Source organism: Tasmannia lanceolata, unplaced genomic scaffold (assembly GCF_043159265.1).
Source record: "Tasmannia lanceolata isolate RefF3 unplaced genomic scaffold, GAP_Taslan_0.1 ptg000013l, whole genome shotgun sequence".
NCBI classification, from domain to species: Eukaryota; Viridiplantae; Streptophyta; class Magnoliopsida; order Canellales; family Winteraceae; genus Tasmannia; species Tasmannia lanceolata.
The window spans coordinates 5,941,796-5,960,704 of record NW_027518690.1 but is presented as its reverse complement, the minus strand read 5'-3'; the positions used below and the strand labels follow the sequence as shown (position 1 = coordinate 5,960,704).

Sequence of the window (18,909 nt, the reverse complement as noted above, 5' to 3'; positions counted from 1 at the left end):
ACAGAAAATTCTTGGAAATGAGGATTTATGTAATGATGGAAAAATATTTAAGGCCCCTGACCAGAAGCCCTGATTCATCGAATTTTTGGCACTGTTTCTTTCTACGTAAAACAAAATTGACACCCATTTTTTTCAGAACTTGGTCTAAATTTTTGTCGAACGCCCGATTTAGGCTTAAAAAAAGGGACCGTGATGACTGTTTTACACCCAATTTCTGTTAAAACAAAGAATGGTAACCCATTTTGAGCGTAGAGATTTGATTTTCATGTAATTTAAAACCATTTTGGCAACCCATTATTGTGCCCGTAAATTGAATTACATGATCCAGACCCTTCATATCACAATCAGTACCACCTGAGATCATCAAGAGTAGGATCATTGGATCAAGGTGATATTAGAAAGTTATTGCATGCGGCCATTGCTTGGGCCATTCTAAGTTTGGCAAGTGTTTGAAGATGGTTTTGAGTCTTGGCATATTGCTAAGAATGAGAAGCTTAGTTTAACAGGTGATGCTAACAGTCAGATCAACAGACAACACCACATCCATGTGCCCCCATTATTATTTATTACTAGAGAACCAAGGACATGTTTGGATTGAAGCAATTTGATGGAAAAGTTTGGAAAGGAAAGCAATTGGTCTATGGGCATTGTAGTATGACCCTAATCGTTCTTCTCGGATCGAGGGAGTGCTGAAAAGGATAACTTGAACCAGCCCTAATCAATATTTACTTAGAGGAACCTTCAAATTATGGTAATATTCCTCAAAATTATCCACAACCATATCATCTCTCTAAATTGTGGAAAGAAATTAATTTCCAAGAAAATGTTTTCATCAGAAATGTTTTTCTTGCAATCCAAACAGGGTCTAAAGGTTCAATTTTGCATAGAAGTAGGGGATGGAAAACCAACCAATAGTTTCCATGAAGAAAAAGGAAATAATAAAGGTGATTCATGCTTTCACGATATGAGTGCAGAAAGACAAGGAGGAGGCTAACGTTCGGGGCCAAAATTAGGCCTAAACGATTTATTTTGTGGGGGGCTATCAGTTAGACCAAGGAGGTCAGGAAATGGTTACAGCACAAGTGAGATAACACATGGAAATAAGAAATCAAATTACAAGGGAAGGAAATAAAATATCTACAAAGATGCCTGATTTACTCTATCCCTAGCTAAGTGATCCGCCTCACTATTAGCCGAGCGGCGGACGTGCGTAAACGGACTGGGTCACGAATCTCATCAATCAAATCCACCAATCTCCACAGGTACTGCCTAATGTCATCCATCCATCTAATGGTATGAAGAGAATCTCCCTCAACAATTGGTCTACCCAAAAAGCAATCGTCTACTATCCTCATGCCTAGAAGAAAAGCTCCAACCTCTGCCTCAATGGCATCATTGTCCCCAATGGGTCTAGGTCCTGAGAATGCCCGTTTAACTACACCCTTCTCATCTCTAAGCAAGCCTCCTACCCCAGCTGGCCCAGGGTTTCCCATACTAGACCCGTCAAAATTTAACTTGAAACATTCATGATCAGGCAGCGCCCATCTGATGGAACACGTTTAATCATAAAAAAGTGTATTTTGGTCATTATCTACCACCAAACACTTAATAGTACTTTGCGTTGAATTTTTACTGTACACAACCTTACACAAGTCATTGGGATTTGCTAGGGACCATCGCAGAAGGCATTTCTCGGACTGGCTGTTGCATGAGAGAGCAGCCACATAAGGCTCACTTTTTGTCTTGTTCATTTAATTTATCCTATGTGGCTGCTCTCTCATGCAACAGCCGATGGTCCCTAGCAAATCCCCAAGTCATTTCTATCCTTCTCTATGGAGTTGTTTTTTGACAGTTCAAGGCATCTAAAGGCCTGGAGTTTTTCCTGCCTTCTATCCTACCCAGTATTGGAACATCACTTGAAGATGCAATAAAACCAGTCACGCAGTTTCAGACCAAATTCAGAAGCCCTTGACCTAGAAACTTTAAGGTAAGATTGACACCGTAACCTTTGAGTTCTCAGTCCGGACCCAATACGATCAAACCCACCTTCATGCCAAGATGATCATTCAACATGAGAACTCAACCCATAGTTGTTTGATTCAACTTCAATCTTGTAAGCTTCCCACATAGTGTAAGAATTTCTACTGTACAATCAATCCATCCCCATACACCCCATACACCCAATACACCCCACCAGCTTCACACCATGAATCAACTACACAGTACAGAGAAAGGAGATAAGATAGTGTTTCTCCAAACAATCACAAACACATTTAGAACACTTCAAATCTCCAGAGTTATCAGAAGTAGAGCTGCCTACATTTCGAGACCGTAGCCTCGAGCGGGCAATAGGGACACTTAAACGTGCGGGTACTGCTCTTCGACAACTTCACTATCGACTGTTTACACAGTACATGCCCACATGGCATCAGCATAGGAGGGTTTTCTTCGCTCCCTTGATCACGAGAAACTGGACAGACGAAAATGGAGTGGAATTGGAATTCTTTCCCTAAATCCACGGGCACTGGTAATTGCTTCATTGCTTGCCATTCTTTTTTCTTCGCAGCCATCACATTTGCCAGTTTTAGTAGAGTGGGCAACCCTTGAATACCCGCGTCTATAGCCACGCTCAATGGGCTGTTATAAGATTGGCCTAAAAGACTGCAAAACTCCCTAGTCACCTCCTCGGCTAAACTCTCCCAATGGGTTGGAGATAAAAACTCTGCATATGGGGAATGGTCAAGCCGGCCTATCCATAGAAGACATGCCATGAGCTTTTGGATTTCGACCATGTGACTTGAGGCAAATGGAGCAAGGTGTGTCTTAGCATACTTTAGGGCTTCGTTTCGGCTCCCCTTTTGCAATATCTCAACAAACTGTAACCGGTGGAGCTTAAATTCAAGGGTCGACCCATACTGGAAGAGCCGGTCCCGTTGGGTGGCTGTCCATATAAGAGCAGGTTTGAGGTTCCGAGACTTCATGGCTTCGAGTATTTGATACATTTCAAGGAATGGAGATTTTAGGGCCATGGCCTCTGTTTCAATAGCCTCAGTTATGAAACAGTCCCCGAGATCGAAAAGGCCTTGTCTGTAGAAGTGGCTGGCAATGATTTGGTTCACTGTATGAATGTCAAAGTCGACATTTCTATATGCCTTTGATATGTCTATATTGAAGGACTTCTCAAGGAGCTTAGCATACTTACTGAGTCCAATGTTTAGCTCCTTCTGTGACCCCTCGAGCTGGTTCATTGGGCTAATCTCTTTCAGCTTACTGTTGAGTTCAGTGAGAATTGATTTCTGATCGATGGGAGAGACTGTGTCGTGGGTTGACTCCATTTTTGCCAATGCATGTTCGATTTCTCGCGCAACCTGATCAATTACTTCTTTGGTTTTTGAGGAAGATAACTTTTGCTTCTTAGAAACTCGATCGAATGCATCTTTAATGGTGCCGAGCTCCATTTCTAGTTGTCTGTTAGACTCTGTGGATTCCTAATCTGCATTAAAACAATCACTGGCCATCGCTATAGAAATTTATACATTCAGTTTTATTGTTTGGCTAAAATTTTGTATGTTCTAGATGTATTTGTACATTTCATCCTCCTTGTAATATACTAGGTCATGTTCCTTTTAGATCGTGACAACTGATTGTGAGCCCCAAACCTTTTATTGGACTAAAATTTTAGATTCTGAAAAACAATTGTAAGCCCCAAACCTATTAATGGACTCAAAATTAAACATAAATTTGAGTCCAATAATATGTTTCAAGCTCACAATCAGTAGTCAACATCGAAAACGAACAGGGACTTAGTTAGTGATTTATTTACTTTACCGTTTTCAAAAATATCTGTAACAGATGATAAAACAAAACTTCTAATCATGGTTATGTTGGAGAAGATATCAGTCTAGTGCATTTATATTATGTAATATATTAGTTGCCATGGGAGCAAGGTACAAGGTAATCATGAGATGCTGAATATTTAATACAAGCTGACAATGAATTGTAAGCAAGAAACGGGCGTTGATTGAGAGCTGCTGACCATAAAGTTGCATCAAATTGAAGTTGGAAAGGTTGTTTTACAGATCAAATTGAAAATTATATCTATTTGAATAGATAGGTGGAAGGTTTGAGAAGTGTCCATACTTGGCTTTATCTAGATTTCTGGAGAAATGTTTTTTTCTAGAAAGATGGGTAAAGAGACTAGCACTATAATGAAAATCTTCAAAAACAATGCATAATTTCCCTGACACTATCTAAAAGGTAAGTTATTTTCCTCTTAATGGTAAATGTAAATGAGGATTTCTCATGAATGAAATTCTCATAAAAAACCTACTAATCCAAATATTTGTCATTTAATCATTGTCTATTTTCAGGTTTTATTACTTCATTCCCATCTCAATCAAGAGCTTCATATACTCACATGTTTTAAAAATTCATTTCCATCTCAATCAATAGCTTCATATATGAAATTTTACTGGAAAAAGGGATTGGATCTTTCTGAAATTGCATCTCATCAATTCTTTACCATTTAAATTCGATTGTAGAAACAGTTTTATAAAATTAGTAAATTGCAGCTTCGAGGCTACAGATTTAGTCCAGCTTACACCAGAGAAAAAATAAATCACCACCAGAAAAATCAGTTATAAAAACATAAATGCATATGACTAATAAGAGGAAAACATAAATGCATATGACTAATAAGAGGATTTTTTTAATTAATTTCAGTACATGTGCAACCATGATATGTGGAAAAATGATAATTAATCAACCTAACATTTAAATTTCGGTTTTGGTGAAAATTTCAACCGAAATCATGTAAAATTCGGTAAAAAATTTCGGTGGAAATTTCGGAAATCTCGGTCGAAATGTCAGTAATTTCGGCAATTTCGGTGGAAATTTTGTAAATAATCCAAAATTTCGAAGAAATCCTGTAAAAAACCGATTCAATGTACTTTTGGTGTCTGCTTTTGTTCTGACCAACTGGGACTTGATCATTAATAAAATCTTCATCATTTAAAAAAAAATAAAAAAAATAGCACAATTTCTTTTTAAAATAAGTTGACTGCATATTTGAGAAAAGGGAAACTATAACAATATTATCCAATACAATTTGATAAGAAAACCTAATAATGTGACAAAGGAAACACCAAGCATAACAGTACAAATAACACTCCCACTGCAAAGTCATACAGTTGAATGAACTGGAAACAAGACTGGTGGAATCCATTACAAAATGTAGCTACTATACCGAGTGGATTTGAATATAAGCAGATAGCATAGAACTGTTAAAATGTGTTCTTTGGTGTGATGTAAATGAAATTTCCCCATTTTGTAAGGATATTTTTGTCATAGGACATGCAATAGCTCTATAGGGGCATTTGTGTCAACTTAGGTCAGAGCAATCCTTTTTGGACTTCGATGGTACGTGGAGCACAATTTAGGTCTACTCATCGTAGAAGGTGATTCCTCAAATACGATCTCATGGGCCTCTTCCAATTCTAAATGCCCATGGTGGATTCAAGTATTAATTGTGGAACTTAGAGATATTGTTTGCAAAATCAAGGCAGTACTAGAACACAGGAGGAGATATCTGCTAATGAAATGGCAGATTGGCTTACGAAAGAGGGTGCCCTCAAAGATGAGATGGTCATCGAAACGGCTCAAGATCAAGTGGACTCTTGAATATTGTACTTCCATTGTATTTCTCTAATGTAAATCCCGTTGTTCAGTGATGACCTAGGGACGCCTTGTCCCTGCTGTGTACTCTTCTTGGATACAATAAAAGTCAATTTTCAAAAAAAAAGAAGGTTGCCAATGAAAATAGTAAACTGTAACCCATCAGGGTGTTCTTGGATCGATCCCTACATCAGATGCTGGAAAGGAAGAAATAATCCCTAATTCATTACTCAAATTCCCATCAAATCCATAGCAAAACGAAACGCCCACCAGAACAGAGCAAATAACTAAGCTATGCCCATGCAACCACTAAAACATCCGAGAGGACCCAAAACAACTATCTCGAGCTCTAAACCTAGAACTGATAATAAATAAAAATTCAAGATGGTATAATGTGACAATATCTAAAATTTACAGGCACAAATCCAGATTCAATTTGGTCGATTGGTTTGATGTGCATATCAATAAAATCAATTACAAACTTGAAATCAAGAACTAGATATCTTTTTTAATGAAAATAAAATTTATTAAAGCAAAAGAAACACAAAACTAAGGGGTCTCGAAAAGAAAATAACACAAGACAAACCACAACCTCTAAACAGAAAAGATACATGGCTACCAAAACTACTGACTCAAGGAGGAAGAAAATAAAAACTGTAATCTCATCTCTATCGATCCCATACCATGCAAGACAGTATGCCTCACTATTAGTCGAATGTTGGATATTCACATTGTGACTCTCGGTCATATTCAGAATTTCTTTAACGGCGTCTGTGAATCTCCCACGATAGCAATCAGTTTTCCTTACTCATTTAATAACCTTGAGGTCATCATCCTCTATGATGAAGCGATCTATTAGATTCTGATTAACCAATCTAATATGCTACAGTGAAAAGCCAGGACATCCGCCTCATTAGAATCTTTATCATCAATAGGACCCGAGAAAGCATATCTAACCTCACTCGAAGAGCTCCTGAAAACTCCAATGCTAGCACGGCCCAGATTTTTGAGGCTTGATCCATCAAAGTTCAGCTTCAGAAACCTAGGATATTGGGGAGCTAATTTGGGGCAAGGGTGGTCCTTGTCACAACTAATCGGTCGGATTTTCTCCAAAGACCTGTGGAATGAAGAAATCGAAGTTTCCTTAAATTGAGGGAGAGTAGTTGCCTACTAGAAAATCATAGAAAAAATCAGCGGTTGGATACTCTGAATACTCCTCCATATCTCTTTAAAGATTCTTATGTTTTTTTCCTCCAGAATATCCACAGCGAAGCAGTAAGTAAAAGATTCCACAAAACTTTGCCTCTGGAGAGTGAGGGAACAAAGACTCATGTCTCAAACATCTCTGCTATGTGGTAAAGAAGAACCCAACTGACTCCAAATAGACCAAGGCCGAACGACCATATCGTACGAGTGAGCCAACAATGAATCAGCAAATGATCAACGGACTCCACGTCCTTAAGACATAACGAACAATCCTTTGTCTAAGCCAAGATGACCAGCAAGAAGGAACTTATCAAGGCAAACGGTCCAATAGAAAGCCTTGACTATAGGTAAGGTAGGGGGATTCCACACTCTCCATGTAGGTGAAGAGTGATTCTACCCAGCAAGATGAGTGTTGAAGGGTATTTTTGTCTCTTACCAGTGTATTACGTTAGTATGTATGTATGCTAACATAAAACCCTAATAAACAAAACCCTAATAAACAGATCTGTATTTCTCCTCTCTTTTAACAGAGCACAAAACATCTTCTTTCCCTCTCTAATCCAACATGGTATCAGAGCCCTAGGGTTATTGATCTATTTTACTGTCTCTTCCTTATTCGTTTTTTTTTTTTTCATTTCTTCATATTTCTTTTTCTTGAGATTTGTAACACAAAAGGGCGAAGGAAAGGGAGAGGCGCTTCTCTACGTCAACATCAGCCCTCCGACGGCTGCCATCTGCTAGGGTCTGCTTGGAGTGATCGACAACATTTCTGCATGCACCTTGGAGTTGTGGTGATGTTTCCATCAATGGGTTGAGGACTTGAAGCCCTCTTTGATGCCTCATCCTAGGCATTGTGTACGTTTTTTTTTGGTAAGATTTGATTCCTCATCTTTCGTGAGTATGGTGCGTCTTGATAGTGTTTGTGTAGAGCTTATGTATATTGTAGTGTAGCTCCGCCACTTTCGTGTGATTATTGATGCATAAGGTCAGTTATTATGGGACCAACAACCATGTCTTGATTATATTAAGGGGCCGTTTGGATACGCGGATTTTAGAATCCGGGATTTCTTCAAAATTGTAGCTAAGAGACAAGAGAAGAAGCGGACCAGCCGTCGTTTTTGACTCATTTTTGACTTCTCACCCTTCTTTCCGTCAGCAAGAGAATAGCAGATCCTCCCATATATACAGGTTTTAGAAATCTCAGGAGGCAGGAGAGATTTTTAAACCTGAATTTCTCACTTAAAATCCAAGATACGTTGTCAGGATAGCATACAACAGCTTGATCATGAACCCTCTTTTACACTGTTTTCATACTAAAAACCTGGATTCTAAAATCCGCATATCCAAACGGCCCCTAAAAGTTTTGTTGTGATTATTTTTTATTGGAGTGATATCATGAGAGGGGTGATCTATGGCTGAACCGAGTGAGAACAAAATGATCCAAATCGTGACAGTTACTAACCATGGGGCATGGTACTTGAATTAAACTTGGTGAGACTAATGGTATTATTCACCAAACTTCCAGTAGTTACACTCACAACAAAATGGGGAGGCTGAAAGGACGAACCAACACTCGTTAGGTGTGGCTCATACTTTAATGCTTTCTATGCATGTTCCGAAGCTATTTTAGAGGGATGCGGTATTAACTGCACGTTATTTAATCAATCGTCTTCCTTCATCTCGATCCACCATTAAAAAGAAATAAAAATCGTCTTCCTTCATCTATCTTAAAAGGCCGCACACCTTTCTCAGTGTTTTTTCCATCTCGACCCACCTTTGAGTTACCACCTTGTGTATTTGGGTGTGTGGTATATGTGCATGTGTTAGGTCCCAATAATGATAGGTCGTCTCCTCAAGCAACTAAGTGCATTTTTGTTGGTTACTCTCGCACTAAAAAATGTTACAAGTGTTGGAATCCAATTTCTCGTAAATATGTTGTGAGTGCCGACGCCACATTTTTTAGGGAACATCTTTTTTCTCTCCAACTGATCAGGGGCTTTCTCTTGAACCTCATTCTTATACTCATGGTGATAATGTATCTGCCGATCTTCCTCTTCCTATGCATGTGCCTGTTCAACCACTACAGGTATCTCACCAGCAGCATCACGCTGTTCAGACGCTCCAACTATAGCTCTGTCTCACCCATCTCCATCTTCGTCTTCGTCTGATGGTTCTACCTCTCCTGATCTACTTATGGCATGACAAAAAGGTACTCGTTCATGTACTACTTCTTGTTATCCTCTTTCTCAATTTATATCTTTTCCCACCTTTCTAATTATACTGTTGTGTGTTCCTAAGAATTTGCAACAGGAACTTGCATCTCCTGAGTAGAAGAGGGCAAGCTATAGCTTAGTCTCCTCACCCATCTCCATCTTCGTCTGATGGTTCTCCCTCTCCTGATCTACTTGATCTACTTATATAAAAAAAGGTACTGGTTCATGTACTACTTCTCGTTATCCTCTTTCTCAATTTATTTCCATTCCCACCTATCTAAGTCTCTTTGGCAATTTGCCTTGTCCTTGTCTACTGTGTGTGTTCCTAAGATTTTGCAATAGGCACTTGCATCTCCCGAGATATATGCTCTTCACCTGAATCATACAAGGGATTTGTCAGATTTACCTCCCGGCAAACATGTTGGTTGTCGCTGGGTGTACCAACATGATGGCTCTATTGAAAGGTTGAATGCTAAGTTCGTGGCCAAAGGATATACTCAGATTTTTGGGATGAATTACCTTGAGACTTTTCCGCCTTTTGCTCGTCTTAATTCCAACCGAGTTATTCTATCAGCTGCAGTTTCTTTACATTGGCTATTATCTCAGCTTGATGTAAAGAATGCTTTTCTCCATGGAGATCTATAAGAGGAAGTGTGTATGGAGCAATTGCTCAGGGAGAGTTGTCTAATAAGGTATGTCAATTAAAGAAGTCAATTTATGGACTCAAGCATCTCCTAAACCATGGTTCGACAAATTTAGTGCTATAGTAGTACTATATGGGATGATGAGGACAACATCTGATCATTCTATATTTGTGAGACGTCAAACCAGTGGGGCATAATAATACTAGTGATGAATGTGGACGACATTATTCTGGTAATGACAATGTGGGGATTTGTGAGCTAAAGAGTCATCTTAGCCGACACGAGTTAAAGATCTCGGTCCGTTGTGATATTTTTTCGGCATGGAAGTGCCAAAGTCAAAGAGTGGTATTTGTCTCTCACATGGTTTGAAATTTCGGCCGAAATACCAACATTTCAGATTTCGGTCGAGACCGACACTGAAAGTACATTGAATCGATGTCGGTCCAGACTTCAGTCGAAATTTCGGCCAAATGTATTTTTTTTTAAAATTTTCCGGCCAAAATTTCGGCAAATATTTTCGATTTTACAATTTTTTTTACCGAATTTCGGTTTCGGCTGTGGCTGAAGCCGATACTGAAACCGAAATTTAAACCTTGGTCTCTCTTAGAGGAAGTATGTGACAGACTTGCTATAAGAAACATGGATGCTAGGGACTAAACTAGTGGAGATTCCTATGGATCCTAATGGGAAACTTGATAAGGAGCAAGGTAAATTATTAGATGCCCAGGGAGATATAGAAGATTGGTAGGAAAGCTTATATACTTGACGGTTACAAGGCATGGCATTATATTTGTTGTTGGCATGGTTAGCCAATTAGCCCATTCATAATGCTCCGAGACAACCTCATATGGATGCAATGTATTGGATACTTAGATACCTAAAGAGTTCGCCAAGAAAAGGTTCTAAGGAGTTAGACATTGTGGGATACTCTGATGCAGACTAGGCTAGAAACAAGTCAAATAGAAGATCAAACTCAGGTGTATGTGCTTTTGTAGGAGGAAGTTGGAAGAGCAAGAAACAAAATGTGGTCGTCAGATTGAGTATTGAGGCTGAGTACAGAGCTATGGCTCACATGCATGTGAGATGATATGGGTTAAATCTCTAATGGATGATATTGGTATTCCTATTCGTATGCTGATGAGTGTGATGTGTAATAACCAAACGGCTATTTATATTGCTAACAATTCAGAATTTCATGAGAGAACAAAACACATTAAAGTTGATTGTCACTTTATTAGGAAGTTGGTTATGGCTAAGAAGATTGTAATAAACTCAACTCAACTAAGCCTTTGTCCCAAACTAGTTGGGGTCGGCTAGTGAATCCTTTAGAAATTTTTCATGAAGAAGGTGAAAGAATCTACCCGACTCAAAATGACCAAGTCCAATCCTGACAGTAGTTGGGTTCATCTGCATGGATCATTTTCTTCCATTCTCTCCTATCCAAGGTCATGTATGTTCCTAGCCATCAAGTTTTTTCTCACTGTTTCTACCCAAGTTGTTTTCGGTCTGCCCATACCTCTTTTTACTCCATCAACTTGGCACGAGTCACTTCTTCTCACTGGAGCATCCAAAGGCCTACGTTGGATATGCCCAAACCATCTTAAGCGGTTCTCTCTCATCTTCTCCTGAATTGGTGCCACCCCACCCTTTTACGGATGTCTTCATTTTTTATTCTGTCCAACCTTGTGTGGCCGCACATGTATCTAAGCATTCGTATCTCCGTTACACTCATCTTATGCACATGTTGCTTCTTGGTGGCCCAACATTCTGAGCTGTACAGCATGGATGGCCTCACAGCTGTCTCATAAAACTTTCCCTTCAACTTGGTAGGTGTTTTAAGGTCGCACATAACTCCTGAAGCATGCTTCCACTTCAACCAACCTACTCTTAATCTGTGGTTAACATCCTCTTCAATCTCCTTCATGAGAGAACAAAACACATTTAAGTTGATTATCACTTTATTAGGAAGTTGGTTATGGCTAAGAAGATTGTAATACCTCATGTAAAATCAGATGATCAACTAGGTTATGTATTTACTAAAGATGTGGGTTTAGGTCCTTTTCAATCCATGTATAGCAAGCTAGGCATGATCAATATCTATGCTCCAGCTTGAGGGGAGTGTTGAAGGGTATTTTTGTCTTTTACAGTGGATTAGGTCAGCATGTTATATGCTAACATAAAACCCTAATAATCAGATATCTATTTCGCCTCTCTTTTAACAGAGCACACAACATCTTCTCTCCCTCTCTAATCCAACAATGAGAATAGAAAGAACAAACGAAATATTTACTGTTTGAGGACCATCTCCACACTCTTCTGCCAGCACCAGCTCTTCTAATAAAGTTGGATTCAATCCTAACCAAAAAGTTGTAGCTAAGTCCACCTCCCAATCGAAGAAGTTCCTTCTAAATCTAACATACCAAACCACCTTCCCATTTTGTCTTTACCTCACCCATACTGAACAGTGTTGGAAAGTCTATTGATAAAGGATTATTGCCCTAGTACTCATCTGACCAGAATCTTATACTTCTACATTTCCAACTTTGAAAAGAATGCCAGGAAGAAAAATAGCATGAAACTTTCTTTTGTCCTGCCAGAGAGAGGAACCCTCAAGTTTATACTTATCCATCGAAGACCACCTGCCAAACTTGGACTCATATTGGGAGATAATAACCGATCTCCAAAGAATAACTCTACCCTCTACAAAGCTCCATAAACATTTCCCAAGGAGGGCCTTATTCATTATTTTACTGTTGGATACCCAGGTCGCCTTCCTTTATAGGTTTTCACGCCTCCAAGAACTCAGTATCAAAAATAATATTTCAAATATCAGTGAAAATTGGCTTAAAAAACTGTAATGAAGGCGTTTTAGATAAAACGCTGCTAAGCATTTCACAAACACAGAAATGAAAGGAAAACCCAAAAGAAGTCCAAGAAGTGCCTAAAAACTTACGGGTTTTGATGGAGATTCAAGAGAAAAGGGCAAGAAAAGACCAAGCCAAAAAAGTCATTGAATCTGATGGAAAGTAGAAAAATACTAACACTAAAGATTTTTATTTTTTCTTTGAAAATTAACAAAGAATTTTATTGAATCAAACTGAGGGACAAGATGTCCCAGTACAAAAGCGAAAGAGAAATGTGGCTACACAGAGCCTACGAAGACCCCAGATTATCAATACATATGACATTTGTTCCCGTAACGGACACCCCTGCTTTGGCTAGAGCGTCCGCCTCTGAATTGGCTGTCCTTCTCCGATGAATAAGTTGTGGTCGCAAGCATCTAACCAGATCTCGTATTTCATCGATAATGTTCTGTAGTCTCCAAGGCCCACCACCTTGATTGGTAGCCCAAGCTATCATGTTGGAGGAATCCCCCTCCACAATTAGAGGGCCTAAATTGTTGGACGAATACCACCTTAAACCAAATAGCAGTCCCCTCGCCTCGGTTTCATTAGCATCACATGTCCCCGCTGATCCGGAGTATGACATTAAAGTTCTGCCGGTGTGATCGCGAATCAATCCGCCAAAACCAGCTTGTCCTGGATTACGCAGTGAACTTCCGTCGAAATTGAGTTTTAACCATCCCACAACAGGGGCATTCCATTGCGGGAGGATTGAAGCCCGATTCTTCATTTCAAGCAGCACTACACTCCATTTTCGCAGAGCTACCCCTGTGGAATATGGAAGGTTCCTTTTTGCCCTTGCCCACGTGACCAGGGATATTTTTATTTCCAAAACAATGTGCCTCCAATTCTTAGCTTTTTCGGAAAAAATTATGTTATTCCGTTCCTTTCAAATAATTTAAAACCCTATAATTTCTATATCCACAAAAGAACTAACATGAAATTTCAAACCTAGAAAAATAAAAGCTATTACATCAAACCTGCCAAGAGCAAAGAAATAAAAGATACAAAAACCATACGTTAAGTAGTTTATTTCAGTGAAAGGAACAAAAGTATGAGTGCAGTAGATAGGTGACTCACAATTTGATCCAACATTAGAAACAAGCAAAAATAAACCTAGAGAGAGAGAGAGAGAGAGAGAGAGAGAGAGAGGAAAGGGGGGGGGGGGGGAGCCAAACCAAAAAAATAAAACAAAGAAATCCACTAAATAAATACTGAGATTAAATCCATATAAAAAATAATTATCACCAAAAGAAACATCAAATTTAGAAATTCTTCTTCCAAGCTCTATTTAAAAAAACAAAAATGAAATAAAAAAAACTAAATATAATTTATAGCTCAAAATGCTACTTTAGTACAAATAGAAATAATATTAGAATTAGTTTTCCTAACTTAGGTTGTCTTCTTTATTTAAGTTATTTCCATATTAGAGTAGGATTTCCTTATTTTCTTTTTTCTATTATGCTGATTTCTGTTTCCATATTTTGCTTTCCCTAATTTCTATATAATGTAGATGTCGTATGGCTTTTGAGAAAGGAATAATTACACTTAGTGCAATTAGCATATTGGAGGCCGAGTTTCCTCGAATTAACTCATTCTCTCCTTTTCTCTATAATCTTCTTCCATATTTTCTTCTCTGATAGATCCGTGTTCTATCAAGTTGGTATTAGACCGGTGTCCTAGGGGATGCCTCTGACGCGTTTTCAAAAGAATGAGCTCGATATCAGAGATTTGAAGGCTTATTCCATGGCTGCCGGAAACAAGAATGGTTCATCATATGAAGAACAATCATTGGAAGCAAAGTTGGATGCAAAGATCGATTTGAGATTCCAAGCTTTCGAAGAGAAAATAATGAAGATATTTAGAGAATTGGTCTCGCAGAATCCCAATCCTCCACCAACGATGGCCACCCGAGAGAGCTGATCTTGTGTCAGAATCTACCATTGTGCACAAGGATCAGTTTGAACAAGGCACTACAAACTTCCATGATTGTAGAAAAAAAAAAAAAGTGGTAATCGAGGGGGCGAAACGTATATTGATAGGGATTAAAATTTTCCTCTCATTAAAATCGAGTTTCCATGGTGGGATGGTAGTGATCCGATTGGCTGGGTGTCCCGAGATGAGCATTATTTTTTATTCCATCAGACAACGAAGGATCTTAGGGTCGCAATCGCTTCTATCAATCTCGAGGGAGATGCTACTCAATGGTATGATTGGTTTGAAGCAACTTGTCATGGAATTCCCACTTGGAAGGAATTCGTAGAGGGTCTATTAGTTCGTTTTGGACCATCTGGGTACGAAGATGTCCATGGCGAGCTAGCACAAATACAGCAAACAACAACTATCTTGGAGTATCCAGGTCGCTTCGAACGACTCTCAAACCGAGCCAGATATTGGTTGGAGCCACAATTGGTTGGGACGTTTGTGCCAGGACTTCGTCCAAACATTAGGCCGGAAGTCAAGATGTATCGTCCTCACACGATGACGACGACTATCTCTTATGTGCGATTGCAGGAGGAAAGACTCAATGAACATAGTCGACGTTCGTATGAAGGCTTTAATGGCTGACCTCCTGATCTTCTTCAAGAAGGTCCCATTGAATCCACGGGTCGTAACATGCATGTGAAGTGATTGACGGAAGAGGAACTCAAGGATCGAACGGCTAAGGGTCTGTGTTGGCATTGTGATGCAAAGTGGCATAAGGGTTATCGTTGAGGACAAAAACGGTTGTTGATGATCGAGCCAGCTAGCTATTCCGACGACGATGATGAGGATAATTAACCTTGAGGACAACGTTGAAATTAAGGGCATGGGAATGTTAGAATTAGTTTTCCTAATTTAGGTTGTCTTATTTATTTAAGTTATTTCCATATTAGAGTAGGATTTCCTTATTTCTATTCTGTTTCCATATTTTGCTTTCCCTAATTTCTATATAATGTAGATGCCGTATGGCTTTTGAGAAAGGAATAATCACAAATAGTGCAATTAGCATATTGGAGGCCAAGTTTCCTTGAATTAACTCATTCTTTTCCTTTTCTCTATCATCTTCCATATTTTCTTCTCTGATAGAACGGTGTTCCATCAAATAATGGAATCAGATCCTCTACTGCAAACAACTCATAAAAATCCAATAAAATGCGACATTTCAAATGAAAAAAATAGTCAATTACCTCAAAATGAAATGGTTCCGAGGCAGATTCGAGAACAGAACCTGCAATATAATCACATCAAGAAATATAATCAAAATTAGAGAAAAAGAAAAAAGAAAAAAATTGAATTCTGATTAAAGAAAAAAAAAATCAAGAAGAAAACGTGAACGGAAAGATCTCCTTATTTGTGATAAGGTTTTGACGCATATTAAAGAGAAAAAGATCACAATCAATAAAAAAAAAACCTAAAAATGGAAAAAATCTCATTTTTTGTAGGTAAGCTGGAAAAAAATCACAGTTTAATCTCTGTTTCAAGAGGAAACGAAATCGAAAGCCTAAATAAGAGACTCAGATCAATCCTCAATAAAAAACCTAAAAATGAAAAAAAAATCTCATTTTTTGGTAGTTAGGATGGGAAAAATCTCATTTTACTCTACGTTTCAAGAAGAAAACGAAATTGAAAGCCTAGATAAGAGACACAGATCAATACTCAAAATGCTAGGGTTTCTAAATATAATTAGAACGTAAAAACACAACAGATGTTAAAGCAATCGATTTGAGAAGCGGAAAATTACCGGAAAACGTGAAAAAGACGGCCTTTTTCGTCTCCCGCCGGCGAAAGATCGTTCGAATAGATTCTAGGGTTTCAGTCGAGACACTTTCGAACGTAGATCAGACACAGTTTTGATCGGGAAATAAAATGTACGGTTAGGGTTTTGAATCGGTTAGTGATAAATTCGCACTACCTGTAGGATAATTCGCACCACTTTAAACTTCAAAAATACGTTAAAGTCGGCGGCATAATTCACGTCCAACGGGTGCGAATTATCCTATAGGGGGTGCGAATTTATGATTGTCCAAAATCTAATGTTATTGGAGGCTACAATGTGAACGCGGTGCTGGTAGGATAGGGTCGCTACAATGTCATTTTCTAATGTTCCAGACTCAATTATAAGGGGATTTGCAAAGGACTTTCGCACAAAGGCATTTCGCAGCTGGCTGTTGCATGAGAGAGCAGCCACCTCAGATAAATTAAACGAATAAGACAAAATATGCTGAAAATTGAGCCAATGTGATAATCTCTCATGCAACAGCCAGCCACGAAATGCCCTTGTGTGGAAGTCCCTAGCTACACTTTTCGTTCGAGAATTTATGTTTAAGATTAGGGATTTGCTAGGCACCATTGCAGAAGGCATTTTGCGGAGTGTCTGTTGCATGTGAGAGTAGCCCTATGGGCTTAGATTTTGTCTTACTGATTTAATTCATATGAGGTGACTGTCTCTCATGCAACAGACTCTCCGCGAAATGCACGAAATGCCTTCTGTGATGGTCCCTAGCAATTCCCTTAAAATTATAGTTAGAAGCTATATGAGATGTAGGTCATAAGGGCTAATTACTTATTGGGATTTGCTAGGGATTTTAGCATAAAGGCGTTTCCCTGCTGGCTGTTGCATGAGATGCATGTGAATTAAATGAATAAGACATAATCTGCTCTCTCATGCAACAGCTAGCAGCCGAGAAATGCCTTTCTGCAAAAATCCCTAGCAAATCCTTTACTTATAAGCTCATAGAAACAGAGTTTTTATAAGGTGCCCCAAGTAGAACCCTTGATATTTGGTCTAACAGCAGCCCACTTAATAAGTGGGCTGCTGTTGGATCAAATATCAAGGGTGGTACTTTTGAAGTACGTACGACCTTCACGGGACTTGATGGCCGGGCATCATATAATTTCTCATAGAAACATTCCCTTACATTTACAATAAAGTAAAGGGTAAACATTTAAAAAATTAATTTCCAAATTATTCTTACCTCTCATGCAAGCCATCCCATCCCATGTTAAGTAAAGATTTTCAAAACATATTCTTACCTCTCATGCACTCCATCCAATTATGATTGAAATTCTCTCTCTAATACTATTAAATTTCGTAGGGCTTGCTACTGCTAAATATTGAAATACCCCGAAACTTGACGTAGAAGATGACGAATTGACGATTCCATGGTTTTTGTTACTTGAAGAAGAAGATGATTCCTCATTTTGTACAATTACATGCCCATTTTTTTCTTTTTTAACTTGAATCTGAGTTGCAGAATGGCCTAACTACATAAGCAAAATGACACTTAGAGATCGAAGAGGAAGGTCAAAGTAAAAATCTCCCAAAGATTGACAAGAGGTATTTTGCTTTCAAGTGGTTAGAAGAATTTCTCAATCAGTAACAAGATAGAAGGAGATGTTTTCACACCTTCAAGCTAACTTTCACAACGGAACATATGATGGGTGGATCATATGTTTGCGTTGCCAAACCGCTGAATGTGGGATTTTCTACATTTAGACCTGCTGCATGCAACAGAGGTTCTTTCCGAGATGCAAATTTACCCAAAAGAGAGCGAACTAGTCCGTGCCTCTTCTCGTTGCATTGAAAATGTTTCACTAAACATCTACTTTCTGTTTTTACAGAAATCAAGTATGCCATACGTTAATTTGGAGGAAAAATCAACAACAAACAGTGTTTCAATGTTCATAGTATTCTGAATTGAACGATAATCGGATGCATCCTCATTTTATGTATTTATTTTTTAGTTGTATTCAAATAGTAACCGCTCTTCGCATCAATTCTTATGTGTGCAATGGGATGCTAATTCCGGTTCTTGATTCCGGCAATCCAAATGCAGCCTTAATGCTGCCATATGTACCAAAGTATCATTTTATAAAGAAATAGGGGTATTCTTATCATAAAAGAACAATTACCATTGTGGTCATTTACACCTCATAGAAATGAAATGGGAGGGTTTTGGAAGAAAATCTTGAACAAATAGATCCAATTAAAGGCCCAACATTTAAAGCCAATTATGCCCACCAAATTCTAGTCCAAGCTGGTGTGTATATGGGCTGGACTCTAATTGGATCCAAGGTTTACCTTGTAATCGGGCTGTGCAGAATGAGGGAGCCATTCTTTTTCTCCCAAGCTTGTGATTGGCTTTTGCCGGTTGATACCATTAGCTAAATTGCCTGTAGCTTTATAGGCCCACTTAGAATGTGGGCCTCAACGTTCGCCATGAAGGGAGGACAAATGAGAAAATCTTAGCATTTTTACGGCAATTTGTAAAAGAAATTTTAGCATTA

The 18,909-nt window shown here is 38.7% G+C and overlaps 1 protein-coding gene across 1 annotated transcript; it reads right to left on the bottom strand.

The window, feature by feature from the left end:
• Positions 1 to 2,074: 2,074 nt before the first annotated feature.
• Positions 2,075 to 16,545, bottom strand: LOC143889618 (protein RMD5 homolog). Its single transcript, XM_077393890.1, has 3 exons — positions 16,364 to 16,545; positions 15,810 to 15,850; positions 2,075 to 3,493 (listed from the first exon to the last, which is right to left on the bottom strand). Exon 3 carries the CDS (start codon positions 3,456 to 3,458, stop codon positions 2,301 to 2,303), a length of 1,158 nt encoding a protein of 385 aa, XP_077250005.1. The 5' UTR covers positions 3,459 to 3,493; positions 15,810 to 15,850; positions 16,364 to 16,545; the 3' UTR covers positions 2,075 to 2,300.
• Positions 16,546 to 18,909: the final 2,364 nt, after the last annotated feature.

Coding starts and splice junctions, on each gene's coding strand:
- LOC143889618 (XM_077393890.1), bottom strand. CDS start 3,458: ATGGAGCTCGGCACCATTAAAGATGCATTCGATCGAGTTTCTAAGAAG.